Source organism: Patagioenas fasciata, chromosome 7, assembly GCF_037038585.1.
Source record: "Patagioenas fasciata isolate bPatFas1 chromosome 7, bPatFas1.hap1, whole genome shotgun sequence".
NCBI lineage: Eukaryota > Metazoa > Chordata > Aves > Columbiformes > Columbidae > Patagioenas > Patagioenas fasciata.
Window position 1 is genome coordinate 24760246 of NC_092526.1, and position 21766 is coordinate 24782011.

General features: G+C 39.1%; 1 protein-coding gene across 3 annotated transcripts; it reads left to right on the forward strand.

The window, feature by feature from the left end:
• The first annotated feature begins 1741 nt into the window (after window positions 1–1741).
• Window positions 1742–13395, forward strand: RBM45 (RNA binding motif protein 45). 3 transcript variants are annotated; one of them, XM_065840660.2, is made up of 10 exons: window positions 1742–2348; window positions 3884–4006; window positions 4140–4266; window positions 5386–5496; window positions 5851–6030; window positions 6940–7069; window positions 7583–7679; window positions 8038–8201; window positions 9648–9844; window positions 12416–13395. In XM_065840660.2, exons 1-9 carry the CDS (start codon window positions 2070–2072, stop codon window positions 9838–9840), a joined length of 1404 nt encoding a protein of 467 aa, XP_065696732.1. In that variant the 5' UTR covers window positions 1742–2069; the 3' UTR covers window positions 9841–9844; window positions 12416–13395. The 3 variants fall into 3 exon arrangements, with proteins under 3 accessions (XP_065696732.1, XP_071667233.1, XP_065696731.1); XM_071811132.1 differs by lacking the exon at window positions 12416–13395 and adding an exon at window positions 10742–12313 and having other exon boundaries at window positions 1743–2348; window positions 8035–8201; XM_065840659.2 differs by having other exon boundaries at window positions 1745–2348; window positions 8035–8201.
• The last annotated feature ends 8371 nt before the right edge of the window (window positions 13396–21766 follow it).

Genomic DNA, 21766 nt, shown 5'->3' on the forward strand with positions numbered 1-21766 from the left:
AATACCTATAACAACATGTCTGAGTTTCTCTTCTGTCCTCTGGAGTCATCACTTCCCATTGTCTAAAGTGGATTTAGATATCACTTTGATGGGGATCTTTTAAAAACTTCTACTAACATCTGTATGATATGTTCACTAGGTTTATAATGAGAAAAAATAGTTAATAGATGCTGACAATGTTTTGTATGAAGGAAGTCCCAGTGGAAAGTCAAAATCACACAACATTTCCTAGAAATCACATAAAAATAAAACCAGCCAATTCTAGAGCACCTTAGTAACCAGAAAAAAAGGACTGTGTTTGTAATTAATAGCTTGAATCAAATAATATAATTTATATAGAAATAATATAAATAAAACCAATGAAACCCACACAGAATTACTTTCAATTTTTATTTATTTCCACTGCTTTTCAAGTCTGACTGAAAACCACAAGATATGCCATAGCTTACGTGTAGGTGATGGTGTTTAATCAAGTGTTCCGAGCAAAACAACTGCAGCACACCACGATGCCAGTAGAGGGTAGTGACCAGCAAACAAATCTAAAAGCGCTCTTAAGAAACAGAAGCGAAAATCTGCCCACTGATACTACAAAGTTCCGGGGAAGCCATATAGCTTCTGACCTGGTGTGCTAAGTGTTGGTAACGTTTCTTTTTAATATAGGGACTGAGCATTTTTGTTCCTGAAACTATACTTCAGATTCATCTTGCAATAATGCAAAGTAAACAGTTTCAAGAGTAACTCCTTGTGTGTAAGGCTTTCTATTGCACCTCTAAAGAAAAAAGTGTTTTTTTTTCCTCCCAACACTGCACCTCATCCATGTCACCTGTTAGCTTTATTTTTGTTCTTGTTTGCCTCCGAGTAAGAAAATACTGCAGCCTGTCCTGTTCTGCTGCCAAATATACCCCAAAGATTTGGTCCTGTTTGTGCTTTCCACCTCTTTCAACTGTATGGCACTGAGCACATTTCTGAAAAAAGACCCAACAGGCTGGAGAATGTTCTGACAGGAGTATCAAGAAGTTCAAGAATGGGAATTGCAAAGTCCTGCACCTGGGAACAACCCCATGCACCAGTACCTGCTAGGGTCTGACCAGCTGAAAGTGGCTTTGCAGAAAGGACTTGGGCATCATGGTGGACACCAAGTTGAATATGAGCCAGCAACATGCCTTTGTGGCAAAGAAGGCTGCTGGTATCCCTGGCTACAGTGGGAGTGTCACCAGTAGGACAAGGGAGGTGACCCTTTCCCTCTGCTCAGGGCTGGTGAGGCCACACCTGGAGTACTGTACTCTGCACAGTACACTGACATACTGGAGAGAGGGCAGCGAAGGGCTGCTAAGATGGCTAAGGAACTGGAGGATCTTTTCCATTAGGAAAGACTGATAAAGCTGGGACTGTTTAGCTCAGAGAAGGCTCAGCATCGATGTTATCAGTACATATAAACAGCTGAAGGGAGGGAATGAAGAAGACAGATGCAGACTCTTCTCAGTGGTGCCCAGGGACAGACCCGAGGCAATAGGCACAAACTGAAACACAGGACGTTCTGTCTGAACGTCAGGAAACACTTTTTCATTGTGAGGGTGACCGAGCACTGACACAGGTTGCCTAAAGATGTTGTGGAATCTCCCGCCCTGGAGAAATTCAAAAGCTGTTGGTCACGGCCCAGGACAGCCGGCTGCAGGTGTCCCTGCCCGGACGGGGTTTGGCCCCGCCGGCCTCCGGAAGTTCCTCCCGTTCGGTGCCTGCGACAGGGCTGCTGCCCGCGCACTGCCAGGGGCGGCGGGGAGCCCGGGGGCGCCTCTCCTGGGTACCAACCCTCCGGGTTACGCCTCACAGCCCAGCCAAAAGCGACGCTGCCCCATCCGCAGGCCAGCCGCTGAAGTCCGGCGTGAGGCAGGCCACAAAACCCTCCCAACCTCCCACAGCCAGCGAAGCCTCGGCCGAGATTAGGAGCAGAGAGGCGGGCGCGGCGCGGCGGAAGAGGCGGAGGATACGTCGTTTCCTCGGCGGAAAGGGGGTTGCGATCGTTCCCCGCCGGCCTCCGAGAAAAGCCAGTGGTCCGTAGCGGCCTCGCTATGGAGGAGAGCAGCGGTTTCCGTTTGTCGGCCGAGTGCCTGGATGAGCCGCCCAACAGCCGCATCTTCGTGGTGCTGGGCAAGGACACCGGGGAGGCGCTGATCCGGGAGCGCTTCTCGCCCTACGGGGACATACAGAACATCTGGCTGCTGCGTGACAAGCGCACCAATGAGTCCCGCGGCATCGCCTTCATCAAGTTCGCCCGCAGCTCGCAGGCCTGCAAGGCCATGGAGGAGATGCACGGCCGCAGCCTGGCCCCCGACACCAAGCCCATCAAGGTACGGCCGCCGCGTGGCGGCCCCGCTCCCTTCCCAGCATGGCGGCCGCGAAGGGCGGCAGGCCTCGGCCGCCGCTCGGGTCTTGTCGCTTGTGGGCAGCACTGACCTACGCGGGGGCAGCGGGGAGCCCTTCGGCGGGGCCGGGCTGCGGGACGGCTGGTGGTGGAGGCCCGCCGGGAGCAGCCCCTGAAAGCCCGAAGCGAGTCGACGACCTCGCTTGGCGGCGAGCGGCCGTGGGGAGCCCAGGCCCCGCTCCTCGGGGCCTGCTCGCCGCACATACAGCTGGTGGTGCCACTTGTTGGGCCAGAGCGGGGTGGGCCGGCTCGTCCCACCTTTGCCTGACGTTCCCACGCGTGGGATAAGCTGCAGCAGGCCTGCGGAAAACGTAGAACCTGGAAATTAGCTTTTCCTTTGTTATTGTTTGGTTTGGGGTTTGTTGTCTTTTCTGTTGTGTGGATTTGTTTGGGTTTTTTTTTGGGGGGGGGGTTTGGTGTTTTGTTTGGTTTTTGTGGTTTTTTTTTGTTTGTTTTTTTTTTTTTAATCTTGAGGGCATTTCTGTGAAATATTCGAAGACAGCAGATTTTGAGTGTTGTAAACAAGATCCACATGGATTAAGTAGAGCTGGCTTTCAATACTATTTTATATTGGGTTTGTATTTTGTGCACAGTTTTTTTTTTTCAATTTTTTTTTTCCTCACTGTCAGCTTTCAACCTTTTGAATTGTTTTTGTATTCCTCAAGTACTGAGAAGATATTAATCACTTTGACCAGTGAAAAAAGGTTCCATGTGTTTCATTTGAAAAAGCAATTGAGTCCGTAAAATCTTTTCTGAAGAACTTGCCATTAGAAGCCAAGAGATCAGAGCTGTATTTCTTACTCCCCTGCATGGCCATTAGAATAATAATTTAAGAGCTTTGCGGAATCAGTTACTACTTTTGTGTCAGAGGCTTACTTTAAAAGTTGTTTGTGTTTCTCTTAATTGCTTGGGTTTTTCTGATTTGTTTTGGTTGGTTGGTTTTTGTGTGTGTGTGGTTGTCTTCTGTGGTGCACTTTTGAGAAGAAATTTGTTTCAGTAATAAAAAAAGATTTTAACAGTTACATAGGTGAAGTTGTGATCCTTCATAGAGCACTAGATGTGCACACTTTGGCCCAGCTGAGCAGTGACCTGCAGCAGCAAGGCTTCATTAAGCTGCTGGGCTTTTTTGTTTGCTTGCTTATTTTTTGTTGCTATGGCTATACAAGGCCTGTTGCAGTATTGCATTTGTTGCTGCCTCATATGCCACCTGCGACATTGACAGTGCTGCTGAATCAGGCTTTGGAATTCCTGACAGTTCATCATTACCTCCAGTGAGAACTTCTGCTGGCCCCTGTCCTGTTTGAGAAACCATTTGAGGTGTATTGTATTTGTAGGTCTTTTGTCATAGATGCATTTGTGATCAGAAACGTTTGGTTGTTTGTTTTTTTTTTTTTTTTTTTTTTTTAAATACGGTTAAGACCCTTTCTCCAGTAATTAATGTCTTTGTAATTATTTCATTAGGTATTTATTGCACAGTCAAGAGCTTCTGGAAGCCACCGAGATGTTGAAGATGAGGAGCTTACACAAATCTTTGTTATGATACCAAAAACCTATACGGAGGAAGATCTGCGAGAGAAATTTAAGGTACTGATTAGTTGTTTCTTAATTGTTATTTGAAACTGGCTTTTTCTTCTTTAGTTTTTCTAGAAGAGTTTAACGCGTGGAACTTTAATGCATTTCAAATATTGTAAATTAATACCCTTTTTAATTTTTCTAGATGTATGGAGACATTGAATATTGCAGCATTATTAAAAACAAGACTACTGGAGAAAGTAAAGGTTTGGGCTACGTGAGGTATTTAAAACCATCGCAAGCTGCCCGAGCAATTGAAGAGTGTGACCGAAGTAAGAATTTGACTGACTTATTTCAAATTTTTCACAATAAGTATGTATTATTGTTGATGTACTTTTAATTTTAAGTTTTGTTTGCAGGCAAATTATTTATGATGTAAACACATCTTGAGACAGAGTTACATTGCAATTAAAAGCCAGTATTATTAACATTAATTGAGAACAAACACCTGATTATATTCTTGCAGGACCAACCTGCAAGTAAAATCAGTGAAAAGAGCTTTGAAATGGATGTAGAGTTTTCTTTCATGTGTTATTATTGGTCTGTAATGTAGGCTTCAAAACACAGGAAAACCTCATTGTACTGTATCCCAGGAATATGCATTTTTAGTCGTATCTTCTATATAAAATGAATTTTTATATAAAAACATATCTAATAATCCATGGAGATTCTGTTGTGGTTATGCATGTGCTTTCCCCCCTCCCCCCCATTAATACACGTAATAATTCTACATCATCTCTATCGTAAGTCGTTCTACAAAAAAGATATTTGTGACAATTGTTGCATAGGAATACAAGTATGAGATTACTTAGCAGTTAAAATTTATTTCTTTTCTGCTGTGAAGATAAAATGAAGTTATTTGGATATCATGAAGGTAATACCTAATTCTTTCATAAAAGCAAAATCTAGCCCAGTACAAAACATACATGAACTGTTGTTACAGCATGCAAGTTCAGGTGGTTGCCTCTGGAGTATCTCTGAATCCTGCTGAGTATCGCCAAATGGCTGAGGTTGGAAGGTCACCTCTGGTGGTTGTTCTGCCCGGCCTCCCTGCTCAAGCAGTGTTACCAGAGTTGCCCAGAACTGTGCCCAGGTGGCTTTTGAATATCTCCAAGGATGGAGACTCCACAGCCTCCCTGGGCAACCTGTGCCCCGTCACCCTCACAGCAAGTAGCAGTGTCTGGTTTGTGACTAGGAGTAGCTCTGTGTGAAACTTTAATACAATTATTATGACAGACTTCAACAGTTACAGATTAGTTATTTTCCTAAAGCCAGCACTTACTGAGTTTTCTGAATAATATGTTTTTAAATACAGTACTTCAAGAATGCAGATCCAGTCAGGTAATTCACATGTGCTGAGGTATTGTAATACATGTGGTTATGTCTTTCAGGCTTCAGGGCCATTTTGGCTGAACCTAAAAACAAGTCATCAGAGTCTTTTGAACACGATTATTACTGTAATAACATGAGACAAGACATTAGAGGAAATACGCTTCCATTTTGTAAGTCACAGCTTTTTATACTAAAAATGATTTGTAGCCATGAATACAGTCACAAAGTAAGAATGCAGTTTGGTAAAAGGGAAGCTAACAGGGGCTTACATCAATGCTTAAATAGTGAAAGAGTAGATGGGTGTTGGAGTTAGAAACAATTTGGGTATTTTGTTTCAATATTTTTATGGCTCGCTTTGCTCTAGTTGGCCCATTATTTTGTGACTTGGATTGGTGATATAAATATGTTACCTTTAGTATATGGTTGACCTAGATTACTTTTAAAAGTTGAATGAAAAATATGTATGAAATGAAGGCATGCTAGTGTGATGATTCAAATTATTTATTTTAATGTTGATTATTGAGGTGGGCAGCCAGAGTTTTGTAGTTTTGAAAAAAACGAGAGCAGAATTCAAGAGTCAGTCTCCAAACGTCTGTCAGTGTTATCGCGGCTTCCCTTTATCCAAGAGCAGCTGTTCGCCCTCTTTGATCTAGTCCCAGGACTGGAATATTGTGATGTTCAGCGTGATCCTCATACAAATAGTGGTAAGTGAAGGTACAACATTTTTTATTTTGTGAAGGGAATGCATCTTAATTGTACTTCAGTTCATTTGTATTGCAAAATAACAGTACACTTGTTGGAAAGAATTAATGTTTTGTGTATCAATGGCTGCTGCTATCACTGATGCATAAACTCAAGAATTCAGTTTTGTTTGAAACCCTGTTTACAGGTGGCCTTAAATACCTTTGTTTTCAGATAACAGAATCTTGAGGACAGAATCAAAACCATGAGAAGTGTTCTTTGGTCAAATTAAGTTAATAGCTTTGGTCAGAATAAAAGGAGAAGTTTGGAAATTATTAGACATCTAGTTGTAAGGTTCTCTGAACAGATATTCTGAGTTTTCATCTTGAAATGAGTTGTGTCTCTGTGTAGAAACTGACATAAGTAAATGCAAATAGACCATTCCAAAACAAATAATAATGTTTTGTATTGGAAAGATTTTTTTGTTTCAGGCTTATTTTGCTGTTGTTGAGCAAAAACGTGGAAGAGCTCTCCTCTTCAAGAAGCTCGAAATGGAAATGATTCAGAGAGCTAAAATTTAACTTTAGTACTAGAGATTCACTATTGGTGGGATAATTGCATTTTAAAGTGAAACTGTATATTTTTGTGTCTAATTCAGGGTTAGGGAAGAAGAGATGTTTTTACTTGTGTGGCTTTATTACCAGCTTTTCAAGATAGCATAAATATAGTTGATCTGTCACTAGTTAATTCCACTGAAGTTTTCTTCACAAATAATACTAATGTTGCCATTAAGTCATGTATCTGTGGTAAAAGACTTAAGAATTTTGTATCATGCCTGTCAAATGTGCAGTTTAATCATATTGCTTTAAATGAGTAGTTTGTTCTTTGGATTTACCTGTATCATGCTGAAACTGTGTGCACTGTATTTGTAGGGTACGCTGTGATTCAGTACAGTACTGTTGCATCAGCTATATATGCCAAGTATAAACTACATGGTTTTGAGTATCCTCCTGGAAATCGATTAACTGTAACTTTCCTAGAAGATGGGAATGATAGCTCAGAGTAAGTACCAGTACACAGAGATAGCAAGATTTAAGTTGTGTTCTGGAGAGCAAAGTTTAAAATAAATAAATGTTTTTTAACATGAGTAACAGCAATCTCACTGTGATCTTATTTCATACTCATAGTATTTTCTGAAATGTAAGTGGTTTGGTGGTTGTTTTGTGTTTTTTGAGTGGTTTAGAATTAGCTTTTTGAAACTTGCTAGTCTTTTGTAAAGGTAAGATTAAAATGTATATTCTTCAGATATATTGGAATCGTTGTGAGTGTCTCTTGTAATATGTAGCAAGGCTGGAGTGTGTTTTTTGATGAGGTCTTTTCAGCCAGTTGCAGCTAGCAAGCATGGGTCATGTCTGGAGTGTCATGAAAGCCTGATGTGCTTTTTGTTATCTACATGAGTTCACAGATTTCCAGGGATACTTTTAGATGTGCATTAAAACTTTTCTCTTGCTGAATTTAAGGTTACTGTAGCTTGGCTCTTTTTTTAAAATGATTTATTATAATTTCTGCTTGCAGTCTTATCAGAAAAATGGCAACACAGCTGGTAACGGCACAGGTGTCATCAGTTTTGCGGAACAGCAATGCAGTTGTTCAGCAGTATAGGACACCTCCTGTAAGTTAATATCATGGATACTGTTAATATTCTTTTGAATTGTTGTAAGAAACTTTAGAAATGTCAATAAAGAACACTGGTTGCTTCCTTCTATAACTGTTTTAGGTGCTACATTTTTAAGATGTACCTCTGGTTGGTTTGTACAGTTTTATTCCCTGTAACATTGTCTGACATTACTTGAATTTATTGTCCAATTTAATGAAATAACTGAAGTAAACAAATTAATTAAGATGTGAACTGGTAGAGCCTGTTTCTGTCCTGTGATGAGAACAAAAGCCGTGAAGTAGATAAAATGACTCATTCCCCCCACCCCCCCATCGGTTAATTTATACTTGCATTTTTTTTCCTATTTCAGCAGGTGTTTGGAGGAGCTTCTGGCTCACAGTTACTTCAGCCCCAGACAGATGCCATACTTCCACCAATCAAAAAAAAAGTTCCACCTGACACTTCCGTGAAGGAAAGGCTTTTCGTACTTTTTCATCCTCATCCTTTACCTGTAAATGTATTGGAGGATGTGTTCTGGTAAGACTCCATTTACAAATACGAGCTCTCTAACCAAAAAAACAACTGTTAATTTTTCAGCATTTATTTTAAATATTTTAAAAAAGAAGTCATGAAAACTCCAGAAAAGACCTTGTACAGTGATCAATAAGTGATCAAAGGTAACAGTTGTTTTTTCAAACAAACGTGTAGTGGAACTCCCCTTGAAACATAAATGCAGTGGCATTGGTACAGCAGCTTTATTATTGGTTAATGTAATTTCAAGTGAAATGTCTAGTCTCTTAATTTTTTTTTTTTTTAGCAAATAAATGTAGTACTTCCTGGTCTTATACCTTAATTTATTTGACATTCTTACACATTTATTTAAAGAATTTAAGTATTTTGATAAATGTCCACAGTAACTTAAGGAAGTAAGTATAGTATAGTAAGTAAGTATATAGTATAGTAAGTAAGTATGTATATTTTCTGGTGTGTCCTGAGACAGTTTGATGGTTCGCATCTTATTGACACTGTTTCAGTTGTCCTTTCACATTATGTCCCTATGAGGAGCAAAGATTTGAGAAACTATTTTTGCTATCTTTAAAACAAATCTGTAGTTCATCAAGTTTTCTAGTATTTCATTTATTTTTAGTATACTCATGAAGAAAAAGACATTTCCTTCTTGTAATAGCTGACATTTGCAATACATCATTGGAAAGCTGAAGTATTTTCAAAACACTGGGAGGGGAAAGAAACAATATGCATGTGTGTGGAATTTAAAACTACTTATTTGATACACTGGATTTTTCTTAATCAGATGCTGGAGAAGAAAAAGGCCATGTATGCTAGTCTTGACGCTTGTATGACTTCAGTATGGAGCAAGTGGACTTTATTTTTTAAAAACACTTTTTAAGGAACTGTGTGGGAATCTCCTGAGGACTGGAAATCTGGGTTTTTCCCTCAAGCTTTAGCTCTTGCTTTCTGAGTCATTTCAGTGAGACCTTTTTGAAGATGAATCATAACCGAACAAGTTCATTAAAGTTTAGCCTCTGAATTATCTGCTGGTTTATGTGTGTGTATGTTCTTTATGGTTCATTTGTTGTTTTTTGTGTGTGTTTTGTGTTGTTTTTTTTTTTTTCTTCTGTGGCTTTTTGTGTTTTTTTTTAAGTGCCACTTACTGTTTGGGGACTGTGGTATTGATTAGCTTTACATATTCTTTTAAATGAGATAAATCACTGGTGCTTGTAGTTCTGTTGTGATATTCCATAGAAAACATTGCCTACAAACTTTTGGTTTTACTTCTGTTCCTGCATGGAATTCTAGAAAAGGGAATATGAAAATTGCTGGAAGAGGGCAGCACAAGGAAGTATAGCATACATATGAGAATATAGCTTTTGCAGTTACCTATTATCCAATCTGAAGTATACATGATTTGGTATCTATGTTATGGCAAAACCTGTAAACTATGTTTTTTTTCCCCCCTCCTAGTCGTTTTGGAAACTTGATAAAAGTTTATCTTGTGGCTGGAAAAAATGTGGCCTATGCAAAATTTGCAGACAGAGCAAGCGCCAGTGATGCCATAACTGCATTACACGGAAAGATTGTGAATGGTGTCAGGCTGAAAGTCAGGTTGGCGGACTCGCTGACAGAAGAATCCAACAAACGTCAGAGAACTTATTGAACGGGTGAGTACCTAGTCTGTGCTGCTACTTAAACTGGAGTTCAACTACTTGAAATAGTGACAGGCAGAGTATTTTGAAGTTAGATATCAACATGTAATGATAAACTTTTAAATCTATTTTTAGCTAACAACTTGAAATTTTATTTGTTACATATTTGTATACATATATATGTATTTATGGGGGTGTGTATACTTACATATGCATATGTACACTTTATTTTAGTACAAATCTATTTTTTATAATTTTTGAACAAATATGAACCAGTTGATTAACATCAGTCTGGACGTTCATAGAAATATTCACTTTATGTACGTAAGAGTTATCAGTTAACATTGAAGAGAGTATGTACAAATAAACAATAGAACTCAGATCAGCCTCTGTGTGTCTTTCTTTCATTAAAAACACCATCCCTCACACTGGTGTTGGATAAAGATGCAGAGTTCAGTCCTTGAAGGGCAGAGGAGGGAAGGAGTAAATAAAAATGGATATGGAAAGCACAAGGAAGGTTGCCAGGTGAAACCAAACCTTTTGGATATTTGGTTCATCTGGATTCTCAGAAATCGGGTGTATCTGAAATGTGTATTAGTAACAATGTTGTGGTGGGATTAAGGTGTATGTTTGAGATAATTAGTTTGAAAATTTATTAGTTGGTGCCGATGGCCTTTGAAAGCTGGCTGAGCTTCTAGAGAGGCTTTGTAGACTTCAGGTTCCAAAATTTACGTGTTCTTTTAAAACATTGGTTTGATTCAAATTATGGTTTCGTGTGTTTTAAACGTTAGGGCTATTGCCAAAAGTGAAATAGAGTTGGGGGAGAAAAAGCTAAGCCCTGTTTTCTACAGAATAACTCCCAAATATTACTGTAGCTTCCAAATAATTTCAGTAACTGTATTATGTTCATAGGGGACACGCAATTTTGCATTATCTCATTCAGAGAACATCACATGAAGTCCCGACGCTCTTCACATCAATATTTTGCTTCAAAGCTTCACTCTTTTAACTTTTTATGTGTAGATGCTCTTTGTGACCCGGGAGTTGCAAAGATAAAAAAAAGATTCTGCCCACAGTGTTCTTTTCCTCCTTTTGTCCAAAGGACTTTCATGTTGTTCTTTTGATAAGCAGCAGTTCCTAAAGGTGGCCTTAGTCTTTATGTGCACCTTGCTTAAAAAAAAATATTTTTAGTATTCTTTTTCTGTATTGAATTGTAGCTAAAACTCATTTGAAACTTTTTTTTAATCAGCTGTTCTGGTGAATGCAACTTTAAGTAACTTGATCCTGTGCTCTTATCTTTGTACAAAGGGGTTTTTTGTTTGTAATGTGACTTTTACTTCCAATAATGAAAGGCCAGCCTCTTGGTCACTGCAGGAAAAACTACAAATAAATGAATAAATTTATTTATAAATGAAAATTCAGTTGTTTATATGAGTAGTTAAACATATCAGAGAAATTATGGAAATACAGACTAAGAAGTTTCTCTTGACTACCTTAAGTTCTAACATAAGGTGGGTTTTTTTTGGGTGAGGTTCTCACCTCTTATGCTAAGTATTAATGCTTGAAATAATCACTTTAAACTGTCTTGCTTTGAGTTAGCACAGGCTTGAGAAGTCAACCATGGTGTCTCTAGGCAGTTGCTAAAAGCAGGAACTATTTCAATGCTCTCGGTGTTCATCAGCTTGTGCTCTATTCTCAGTTTTTTTTCATTGCTTTCAGTATTTCCTGAGAACCTTTCTGCATTTGTCTGATGCCTGTTGTGCAAATTATGTCACTTGAAAACAGAAGAGAAAGCAAATAATTTGGTGTCTTTCAGAAGAATGTATCGTGGAATTCCGATTAATTTCTTCATTGCAACCTATTAATTCTATTTCAAAACCACCCCCAAAAAACCCCAAGCAAACCCACAAACAAACAAAACAAACCACCAAAATAAACCAACCAACCATCCCAAACATTTTTCATGAAGCTTTCAAGTAGTCCTTAGGAAGCAGAGCTCGTAACTAGCACTATATTAGAAATGCAAAACACAGATATCTAAGGCTGCATTCTGTGGCTTTTAATAATCATCACTGATTGAACCCATTAATTGCATCTTTTCACCCCTCTAGAAATGTTTGGTGTTGCTTCTAAATAATTATTTAGTTACTTACTAAGTGGAAAAACATTCTGTCATGAAATACTTGGTTATTGTCTTGTATTATGCTTGTCCTGAAAAAGTCCTGCATCACTGATTCAATTTCCATTCTTTTTTTTAGTTAAAACTTTACTAAAATTCTGATGTTTAACGTGTATTTATAATTATTTATTTCTATGCAAAAATGTTTTAAAACAAGGAATTGTGTCATAGTTGAAGTATAAATAAATAAAAAAATTAACTATATTTTGTATCAACTGTATACTTAAGAAAAATTGCTGGCTTTCACACACTACTCAGAAGAAAGGATACTTTAAAAGCTAGATAAGGATATATGAAATTTTATTAATATTCTTTTAAGAATACTAAAAACCTTATATGCATATTTTAAAATAAAAATAGGTATGTTGCTTTTTGATACTATTTTTGTACTTGTGTTTTTTCTACAGAAACTAAATAATGACATGACCTTCGACTGACTGACTGACTGAAAACGTGACTAGACATGGTTCCTGTGGACAGTGACAGCTTTTTTTTTCAATTGTTACTTAGTTGATCTTCTCTTTCTCTCTCTTGCTTTCTCTCTCTGTATATAGTACTTCCTGGTTTTGAAAATGCAGACATGAAGTTCTCAAAATTGTCTAGGCATTGAAAATTTTAAACTGGTGGTTGTTCTTGTAGTAATCTATAACCTTTTGACAGAAACGTATCTCTTGTGTTCAGCTAAATTCCTCCTCTAAGATGGAAATTACAATGGTGGTGGAAATAAAGAAGTCAGCATTTTGTAGCTTGGCTGGTTAATTGATGATGATTCAGATTATAACTGTTGAAACAGGAGACATTTCTTATGATCCACGTTGCACTGAAAACTTAAATACAGCAGTAAATTCAAAGAAAATGAAAAAACTGCTAGCAAACCTGACAGTTTTAAGGCTACTTTCTAAAACCTAGCTTAATCAAGAAAATTATTCAAGTACTTAAATATTTTGTTCATTTGGGCCAAAAGTATTCATGATGTTTTGTATGCTGTTTAGTGAAAAGGACATTTGACTGTGGATCAGACTACCAGAGCTGTTCACATTTATGCTTTCTTATCCTGACATCTTTTGGTTGTAGCTGTGGGGAAGTATGGAGTTTAGGGATGTTGTATTGTTTGGGGTTTTTGTTGTGTGGGGTTTTTTTGTTTGTTTGATTTTTGTTTTTTTTTAAAGAAGCTTTCAATGCGTATGTCGTTTAAGAAAGAACTGGACATTTGAACATTTCAGCAGGATGAAGATGATTACAGTATTGATGAAACATAAATGAAGATAGTTTGCATAAGTATTTGCACAGATAATTTTCAAATGCTGAATATTTTTCTGTGTATTTCTGAATACTGCATGTTGAATTGAAAATATCCTGGTTATTAAAATAATTTCTACAGATAAAATTGATAAATTCTAGTTGTATGCATACTAAATGCTCTTAGATGCATCCTGCTCCCCAACATCTCCCGTCCTGCTCCCCTGATCGTTGGCATGGGGAGAGAGAGCGGAGCGCCCTGGAACTTCCTCTGGCTCTGAGTTCCTTCGGAAAGGTTTCCTCCCTAAGAGTCCCCAGCCCACAGGAAAATGGGTAAGAAAGCAGGTCTTGCTCCCTTAGTTACCAGGTGTGGGATAGTGCACTGGGTTTCAGAGTAGACACAGCCAGTGCAGAAAATTCTAATAGGATGGGAGACTTGTTTACATTGATAAGGGGGTTGTGTCATAGGGGAGACAGTGAATGACAGCCCATGGTGGATCTGGATAGTGGGGTTTATTTAAGAACCAACAGGATTGAGCTTTTATCCTACCTTATGATTTTGTGCCCTTTACCTACTTTTCTCCCCTTCCACATAGCCTCAGACCCCGTCCCAGCAAGGAGTTTGCTGCTGTAAGGCGAGGCTGAGCAGAAAGCTGCATTTGTGCTGTGCAGCTGCTCGCAGTCACCAGTCTGGGGTCCCAGTTCCCCTGGGAAGCCTTTGGTGTTTGTTTCTATACAGCTCAGTGAGCTCCAGGATCGTCCCCCCTGCCACAATCTTCGCCTTCTGCTTCTCCAGCCCCTTATTTTTTTCCAGAAACTACTTATCTGAAACCTCCCTTGCAGCCTCCTTTCTGATGCTCTGAGCCCCTGACTTTCCCATCTCAATAGTGAATGTGCAAAAGTACAGCCCCTTCTGATTAGTGGTTTTGTCTTCGATCGCTTTATTAATTTAAGCTATGTTTTTATCTACAACAGATGGCCTCCTTTTCTTGGTTTGTCGGTTTCTTTTTCAAAAAGAAGAAGGAAATGAGAATGTATTGGGAAATACTTCCAGTTGTAAGTAGCTGAAAGCTGTTGGTGCAACCCTCTTTAATTTGTCTCTATTGTTTTACCACAGCAAAAGACATGTGCCCATAAAAGCAATGCCCCTGCTTGGGGTTTGGGGTTGGAAGAGGAGGGAACAGAAGAGCAGAGCTTTCAATACAGTCTTTTTAACTGGAAGATAGGCTTGCTTAAAACTTCACCATTTGGTGCTTTACAGTCAGCTGTCTTAAAATCCTGCTAGAAATCAAACCTACATTAGCCATCTTGTAATATTGTGTGTCTTCACCTAGTATCAAATTAATGCAATTAGCAGAATATCTACATGCAGCATACGTAATGTTTCTTATGCATCATGTATTTAAAAACATTTGGTAAGTTAGTAAGCATCAGTTCTACTGTGCAAATGTGACACAGACGTGGTGCTTGTGTAGCAGGTCTGACACATGCTGCTGAGTGTGTGTGATGTGCATCTTACATGCTAGGAGTAAGTTAAATACAGCTGACAAGGGCTGAGATACTGTGCCAGTCCAAGCATCTTTTAAGTCTATCTGCAGATCTTAACTGTCTTTGTCTTTACTCAAGAGAGTGCTTTAAAGTATAGGATAATGGTGTGTGTGTTCTTTAGATGACAGGTGGAATGCTGAAAATCTCTGTGTAGTCAGTTGAGAAAAGAAAACCCCATTTATATGTTTGAATCTGCCTTTTTGACAAGTCACTCCTGTGTCAAGATTCCCAGTGTAATGTGTTGCTGAAACTGGCTGGCTGTGTGTTCAGGTGATAGAAACATCTCCACATGTGTAAATACTCAAAAATGAAGTGACTTGTGTCTGAGCTTGGCCATCCAAGATGGGGAAAGAAGAATCATCTGTTAGAATGATCTTAACAGCTACATGAGGGAGCATTCAACACACACAGAGGGTTAAAAGGTACCATTTACATCTTGAAGTAATGTTACAAAGTAGAACAGTGCTGTTTTCTAATTGTTGTCAGCCCTGTTTCTGTTACCGCATGTCTGTGGGAATAGTGGGCCACTGCACTCCCCTGGGTATGGGAAATCAGTGCTCTGTATGTCAGGCTGCAGAGCTTTCCTGCCTGCTTGTTCGGTCCCGTCTTGGACTGCAGAAAGTTGGGCTGGTACTCAGAGGAAACCAGTTCCCTCTTTTCCAGTACTGAGACTTTGAGATACCCTAAGAGGCAACTCTGCAAGCAGTCAGTATTTGTAGTCATTGTTGAATCTATTGTTATATAGCACTACTGATAAGTAGCTGGTGTGCTGTTCTTCTAGGTCATTTCATTGGTAAGAAAAAGCTCTGTCTTCTGAAAAAAACCTGTCACATGTATTCCTTTTGCTGGTGGTGAGTGAATCAGCTAAAACTGTGTAGGGTTTTTTGTGTGTTGTTTTGCAGTAATGATGCTTCCATGTTGGTGAGTAGAATTTCGCAGGCTTATCTGCAAGTGACTTGGATTTCAGCTGTGCTCCTCAGTCATAGTTTCTCTTGGCATTTAGTGGGGCTTTTGTATCCTTTGAAAATGAGACAATACAGATTTCATACATTATGCTAAATGATATCCAGTAGAAACTGTTTTATCCATTTGAATTATAACCACTTGGTGAGCAGAGGAGCCTTTTTTCTGTCTAACTGGAGAAAGATACTAATTTGCTTATGTTGCCTGAATGTCTTCATTAGGTTATTTCTGATCATTAAGTGAAAAAAAAGACCATTCTCAAGAGGGCTGTGCATTCCAAATGTGATCTGTGGCTCATGACTGCAATTAGTTCCCTTCACTAGTCTTGGGGGGCGTCCTACTTGAGACTGTTTTCTTGGTGGTGCAAACCACTACGGGAGTGCCTCAAGTTGGGGCAGAGCCCAGGTTTGCACTGCACAGGGGAATTGGATTTCCTTTGCATCCTTCCTCTTTCTTCCTGTTAATATTCCATTTTCTGACCCAGGGTACTCTGTCATGTTATTTCTGCTCTGTCTACAGTGATATTGTCTAATGTCTACAATGCCAGGTATCCCCATTCTTTCAATTACTGTAGCAGTAAGTGAGAGACAGATGAAGGAATAATCATATATAAGTGGAAGCTGTTGAAGGTTAAACTAGCCTGCAAGTATGTGCACAGTTCCAGTTCAGGAAAATAACTTGTTTAATATTCTCACTGTAACATTTTTCTAAATTTTCTCTTTGTTAAACATTCACTTAAAACTTTGTGAAAGATTCTGCTCAAGTTTTTCACAAAATATCAGATTTGAACTGTTAAATTTAGTCCACAATAAACTGGAGAAGAAATTATAAATGAAGGTAAGAGTTCCTGATGCCAAGTTCACTTATGGTCACTCTAGCAAAGGGACAAAGGGTGATGCCAGAGCCTGCAGCACTAGGAGGCAACCCCCTGTTCCAGCAGAGCTCCCTGGACCCCTGGGTGTGCAGCTGGGGGCTGCAACTCCACATGGATGCTGCTTTTGAAAATCATAACCCACTCCTAAGGACTTCAACCTGAATACAGAATTTCTTAAACAAGACAGTGTGGATTTTTTTTTAACAGATTGATACACCTTGAGAGAATTCTCTGTGTCAAAGACATAATTTAAAATACTCTTTAAAAGTAATTAAAGTAATTAATTTACAAGTAAGAGATGGCAGAATCCTGGTTTAACTTGCGTATTTTCTTTGAATTTTTAAAAATCATTAATTTCTTCATAGCCTCTTATTTTTGAACTACAAATGATCTACTTGTGCAAACAAAAATATCATGTCTATTTCTGTTTTTCTTCTTCCTGTTCCAGAGGCTTTTTGTAGTTTTGCATAGGCAGAATTAGCAGAATACTTTTAAAATTATTATGCTCAGTATGAAAATTTTCTATGAGACACGTGGAAACATCACATACAGAAAACCTTTTTGTACCATTTCTTGGCATATTTGTCATTTCTTTGTAAAAGATTGAGATAATAGCAGGAACTAGGAAGAGAAGCAGCTGAAAAATACCAACTGAAGGAGGAAGAAAAGAAAAGGAAAACGATAAGGAGTTTTGATTTTGAGACAACAATAGGAAACAGTGTAAGAGATAAGGCATGGGGGGAGGAGTCCTGAGGGAAAGTCAATTCAGATGTTGGGAAAAGCAGGATAATCCAAAGTATTCACATCTTAAGATAGAAAAGATGGGGAGAACTGTGGTGCTCTGGATGCCAAATGCTTTAAGATTAGGTTGGGTGTAGGGACTTGGAGGCTTTTGGATGGATGTCTATAATGAATGAACTGCAGTCTTATGTCAGTTTATAGTAACTTCGCTCTTTTGTCTTATTTCTCCTTTATTTTGAAATCCTCTGATTATCATGCACCATATACATTTTACATACACATAATGAATATTATAGCACCAGGATTACTTATCAAGCAAGATCTGTCATTCGGAAGTGTGTGTTTTCTGTTGAGCTCCTGTACATTGTTGGGTAATTTCCTCCTCATCCCTCTGCTTTGTGGTGGTTCTGTTCCTCCTCCCTGTGCCCACGCCAGCTGCAGCCGCCTTCCCTTTGGTGAGCAACTTCCAGCACAAATTCACGCCGGGTCGCTCCTCTGCAGCCTCTGCCTTTGGCCCAGACAGGCCGGCAGCAGAAGCTGGGGTGACAGGAGGATCAGGCTCCTGCAGCCAGCCCGGTGCTGTGTCACACTGGGAAAGCTCCAGGTGGTTCTGGGCAGCTCTGGTAGCCGAGGCTGTGCAGAGAAAAAGGCAGCTCCACATCGCGGGGGTGGGGGTGAGAGCAAAGGAAAATGCACAGCTGAACATAATGCAAACTGTGGTTCAGCTGCTCGCTCTGCTTGGTTATAAATGCTTTAAAGGAAGGCTTAAGGTGGGGCTGCTTGGAGCGATGTTGGCCTTTATGGCCTTGGTGCTTTGTAAACATTGTAAATCACAGCTTGAAAATGACACTTCAGTACTGCACAATCCGTGTATCTCATAGGTGGTGGGGCTGTTGTTTTGAACTATCCATGGTGCTGTCAGATTAATTAAATATTGATGTAAGATTTTTATTTAATCTACGTTAGCACTATACATCTGCCTGCTCCCAAACCTGGGCCTGGGAAAGTGGGGCTTCACCAAACACAAAGTGTTCAAATACGTGTTAATATGCGATATCTGCGGGATCTTACTAACACTGAAGAGTTAACTGCTGACTGGACCCTGCTCTATATTTAGATAAATTGTTTACAAATCTTGAGCATGGGAGTACAGAAGATACTCTGGGAATTCTTCCAACTCTTCTGACCGAGTTCTGTCTTCAGAAAGTGCTAATGAGTAACTTTTTCAGATGTTATTTTGAGAAATATATGACAATGTTAACAGAGAATATTCAGGTATGTGGAGATCAAAACTCTTACTGGAAATGTAAAAATATGCTGGAAATATTTTCTGAAATTCTAAGCAACTTCGCAAACAAAATTGCATGATTGCTGAAAGTTATTGTAAGTATCAGAATTTTTATTGTTCTCATCCTGGGCACACTAAATCCCCCTCATAATGTGTCTGTTAAATCTAAGGATAGGAGTGAAGTTATATTTAATCAGCAACACAAAATCAAAGGTAATGGCATGAGAAAATGTGTACTGTATGTCTTGACCCACTGATGTTTTTAACTTCTAATCAAGTTGACAGAGTTAATTTCTACTCGGAGTTCACTTCTATTATAATGCTGGGGGACATTAACATTTGCTGCCTTTCTTTGTGACAATGTACCAACTTAGCTACTTAAAATTGCCAGAATTTTGGACACAGGTTATTCATACAGAGGTATCACAGCAGGTTTTTACTTTGCCTGTTTAAAGAACAAGGATGTGAAGAGGGCCTCAATGTCCATATATAACATTATTATTGGAATTTTATCCTGGAGGTAATCTGAAACTGTTTGAAACTGGGTAATTTCTGCAGCTTTGGAAAAGTAAATTAAGCAGTTCTTGGAGAGTGCAGAGGAACCTGTACCTCTGTGACCCTTTTTAAAGCTATTCTAGGGTGGAGGTATTGAGAGAAAAGTTTTGTAAATATTGAAGTTTTGAAGAACTTAGTCTAGAGTAGAAACTAGAGTGCTGGTAATAGCCAGTAGGGTCCTAAGGGTTGTAGTAACAACCCTTTGAACCAGAGATTTTTCTTCTTGCTGTTTGAAATGTATAGCTTGATGTGTTTATACTGCTTTGGTTTTGAACTCCACACAGTAAAGAAATCATATGCATTCAGGTGAAGATGAGGCCATAGGACTACAATCTATTGCCCAAATCAAGTATGAAACAAACTCCTTTATATTTGAGTGAAGATAAATAGCTATATAGAGTAGCAACCATGCAGATTTTGTTTATATGAGATTTAACCACTCCAGCTGATTTATCATATGTTTGTCTTCAGGGATTCTTGGAGTTCTGCCAAACTGCATTTCAGATTTGCTTTTTCAGATTTCTAGTTTGTTGTGTTTAATAGGGATATGCTTAACAGAGCTCTTATAAATTGTGATTATCTGTGCAAGACGTTTACCTGTAATTTGAGTTTTAAAGCATCTCTGGGTGGTTCTACTTCCCTTTCCAGTTTCTTCAGTGAGACTAAATCATTATCGCTTTCTCCTTCAGGATGTCCCAAGAATGGTTTAGATTTTTTTCCCTGTGATGATTTATGAATATGGAAAGTATTTTTGATATATTTTATGTGTATCTCAAGTTGTTAGGCTTCAGGATTTCTCTATGTACTGAGTAGACCAGTGCGTATGGATTATTGCTACGGAAACTGAAGAGCAAATGTTGAAGAGAAAAACAGTTTTTCCAAATTCTTTTCAGGGACATGGAAAATCACCCAAAAGCAGAAGATGGTGAACTGAGAGTCTGATTTTTAGTCCCAGGGAAGATGAGCAGGAGTGTGCTTTCATACCTGGGGATGCTGCTGGTCCTTGGTTTCTGGCAGCTAACTGAGCAGAAAGAAAAGAATAAACCATGTGGCTGTACAGGACCAGTGTAAATTTCCATTTAATCTGGTATCCTACTCTCCACCACAGTAGCTGGAAACTGATGCCTGGGGAGAGCATTGAAACAGGGCAAATAAAGAGCGTGCTTTCTTGGGAAACTTTGAGCAGGCAATGGGCGGGCACCTTTTAAGCAGGAACTGCAAAGAAGATTATTGTGCTTAACAGCTACAGCTATCATTTGTGTAATCCCTGCTTAAAACATCTGTCTCTTCAGCTCCATTGTGCTGTACAGCAGCAAGCCATCCAATTTAATAACACTTTGTATGGAAAAGTTCTTCTCAGTTGTTTTAAATCCACTGCCTGATCATTTAGTGAGTCTTGTGTGATGGAAAATAGCACATGTTCATTTCCTGTTGGACTTGGGATTTTACAGTTTAGAAGACAAGCCTTTCTCAGTCTGTTCTCCAGCTAGAAATTATTACCTCAGATGTATTCCCATACCTCTGTGTGTATTCTTTTAGCTGCCTACATGCATTTTCTACTTCTGAATTTTCATATGAAGGAACCGGAACTGTACACGGCACTTGAGTGCACAAGAGATTTACACAGGGGTGTAATGAGCTCCTCTGCTTTGTTCTCAGCTGCTGTTGGAGTAATTTCTGACATTGTTTGCCCTTTGGACTACTGCTGAGTAGCAAGCTTATGTTTGCAGAAAACTATTCACAATAACTCCAAATTATAAAGGCTAATTTAGAGCCCATTATTATGTATATTTAGTTAGGGTTATTTTCATTACTGTTTACATTATTTTGCAGTTACTGACATAGGCTTTCAGCCACCATCTCACTGACCTATCACTATTGTCAGATTGTTCTACAATTGTCCAGAGTCAGCTTTCATTTTGCTTACTGCAATTTCACATGATCAGGAAACTGTGACAATCCTTGGTCCTCACACAAGTAATTTTAGGCTATTTAAGTACGAGAGTTCTTGACCAGAAGTATTCTAAGTAATTCAGCCCTAAGGAGGACTCAAAGAAGTAAGTAAATAATGTCTTGTTGTGTGGTCATTATCTGTGAAAGAGAGAGGATGTTGGTTTCCTACTCAGAACAGTTACCTGATGTTGTTCCTGACAGCAGCTGTGCTTTCTGATTCTTGGAGATGGATCATCACTCTTCTGGCCCTCCCGTTCCTAGGACAGATCCAGTTTCCATCTCATTGGCACTTCCCTTTTGCTGCTTTTACAACTGCTACAAGCCTCCCTCTGCCTCCTAAATTCTCCCTCCACCTAATGTGGTTTATTACCAGACACTCTTTACTGCTCTTGGTGCTGTATTTCATGTTTGTTCTTCAAAGCATTTCCAGTTCACTGGTTACTACTGCTGTACTGTCACGGTTTTGCATAATTCAAATAAATTTGCAAAATCTTTAATAAAAACATGTCTGCTACCTGTGTTTTGCCTAAGGGTGCAGTTTTACCAAACACACACAAACCCTAATGATAAAGGACAGCAAAGAAACAACAATATTGC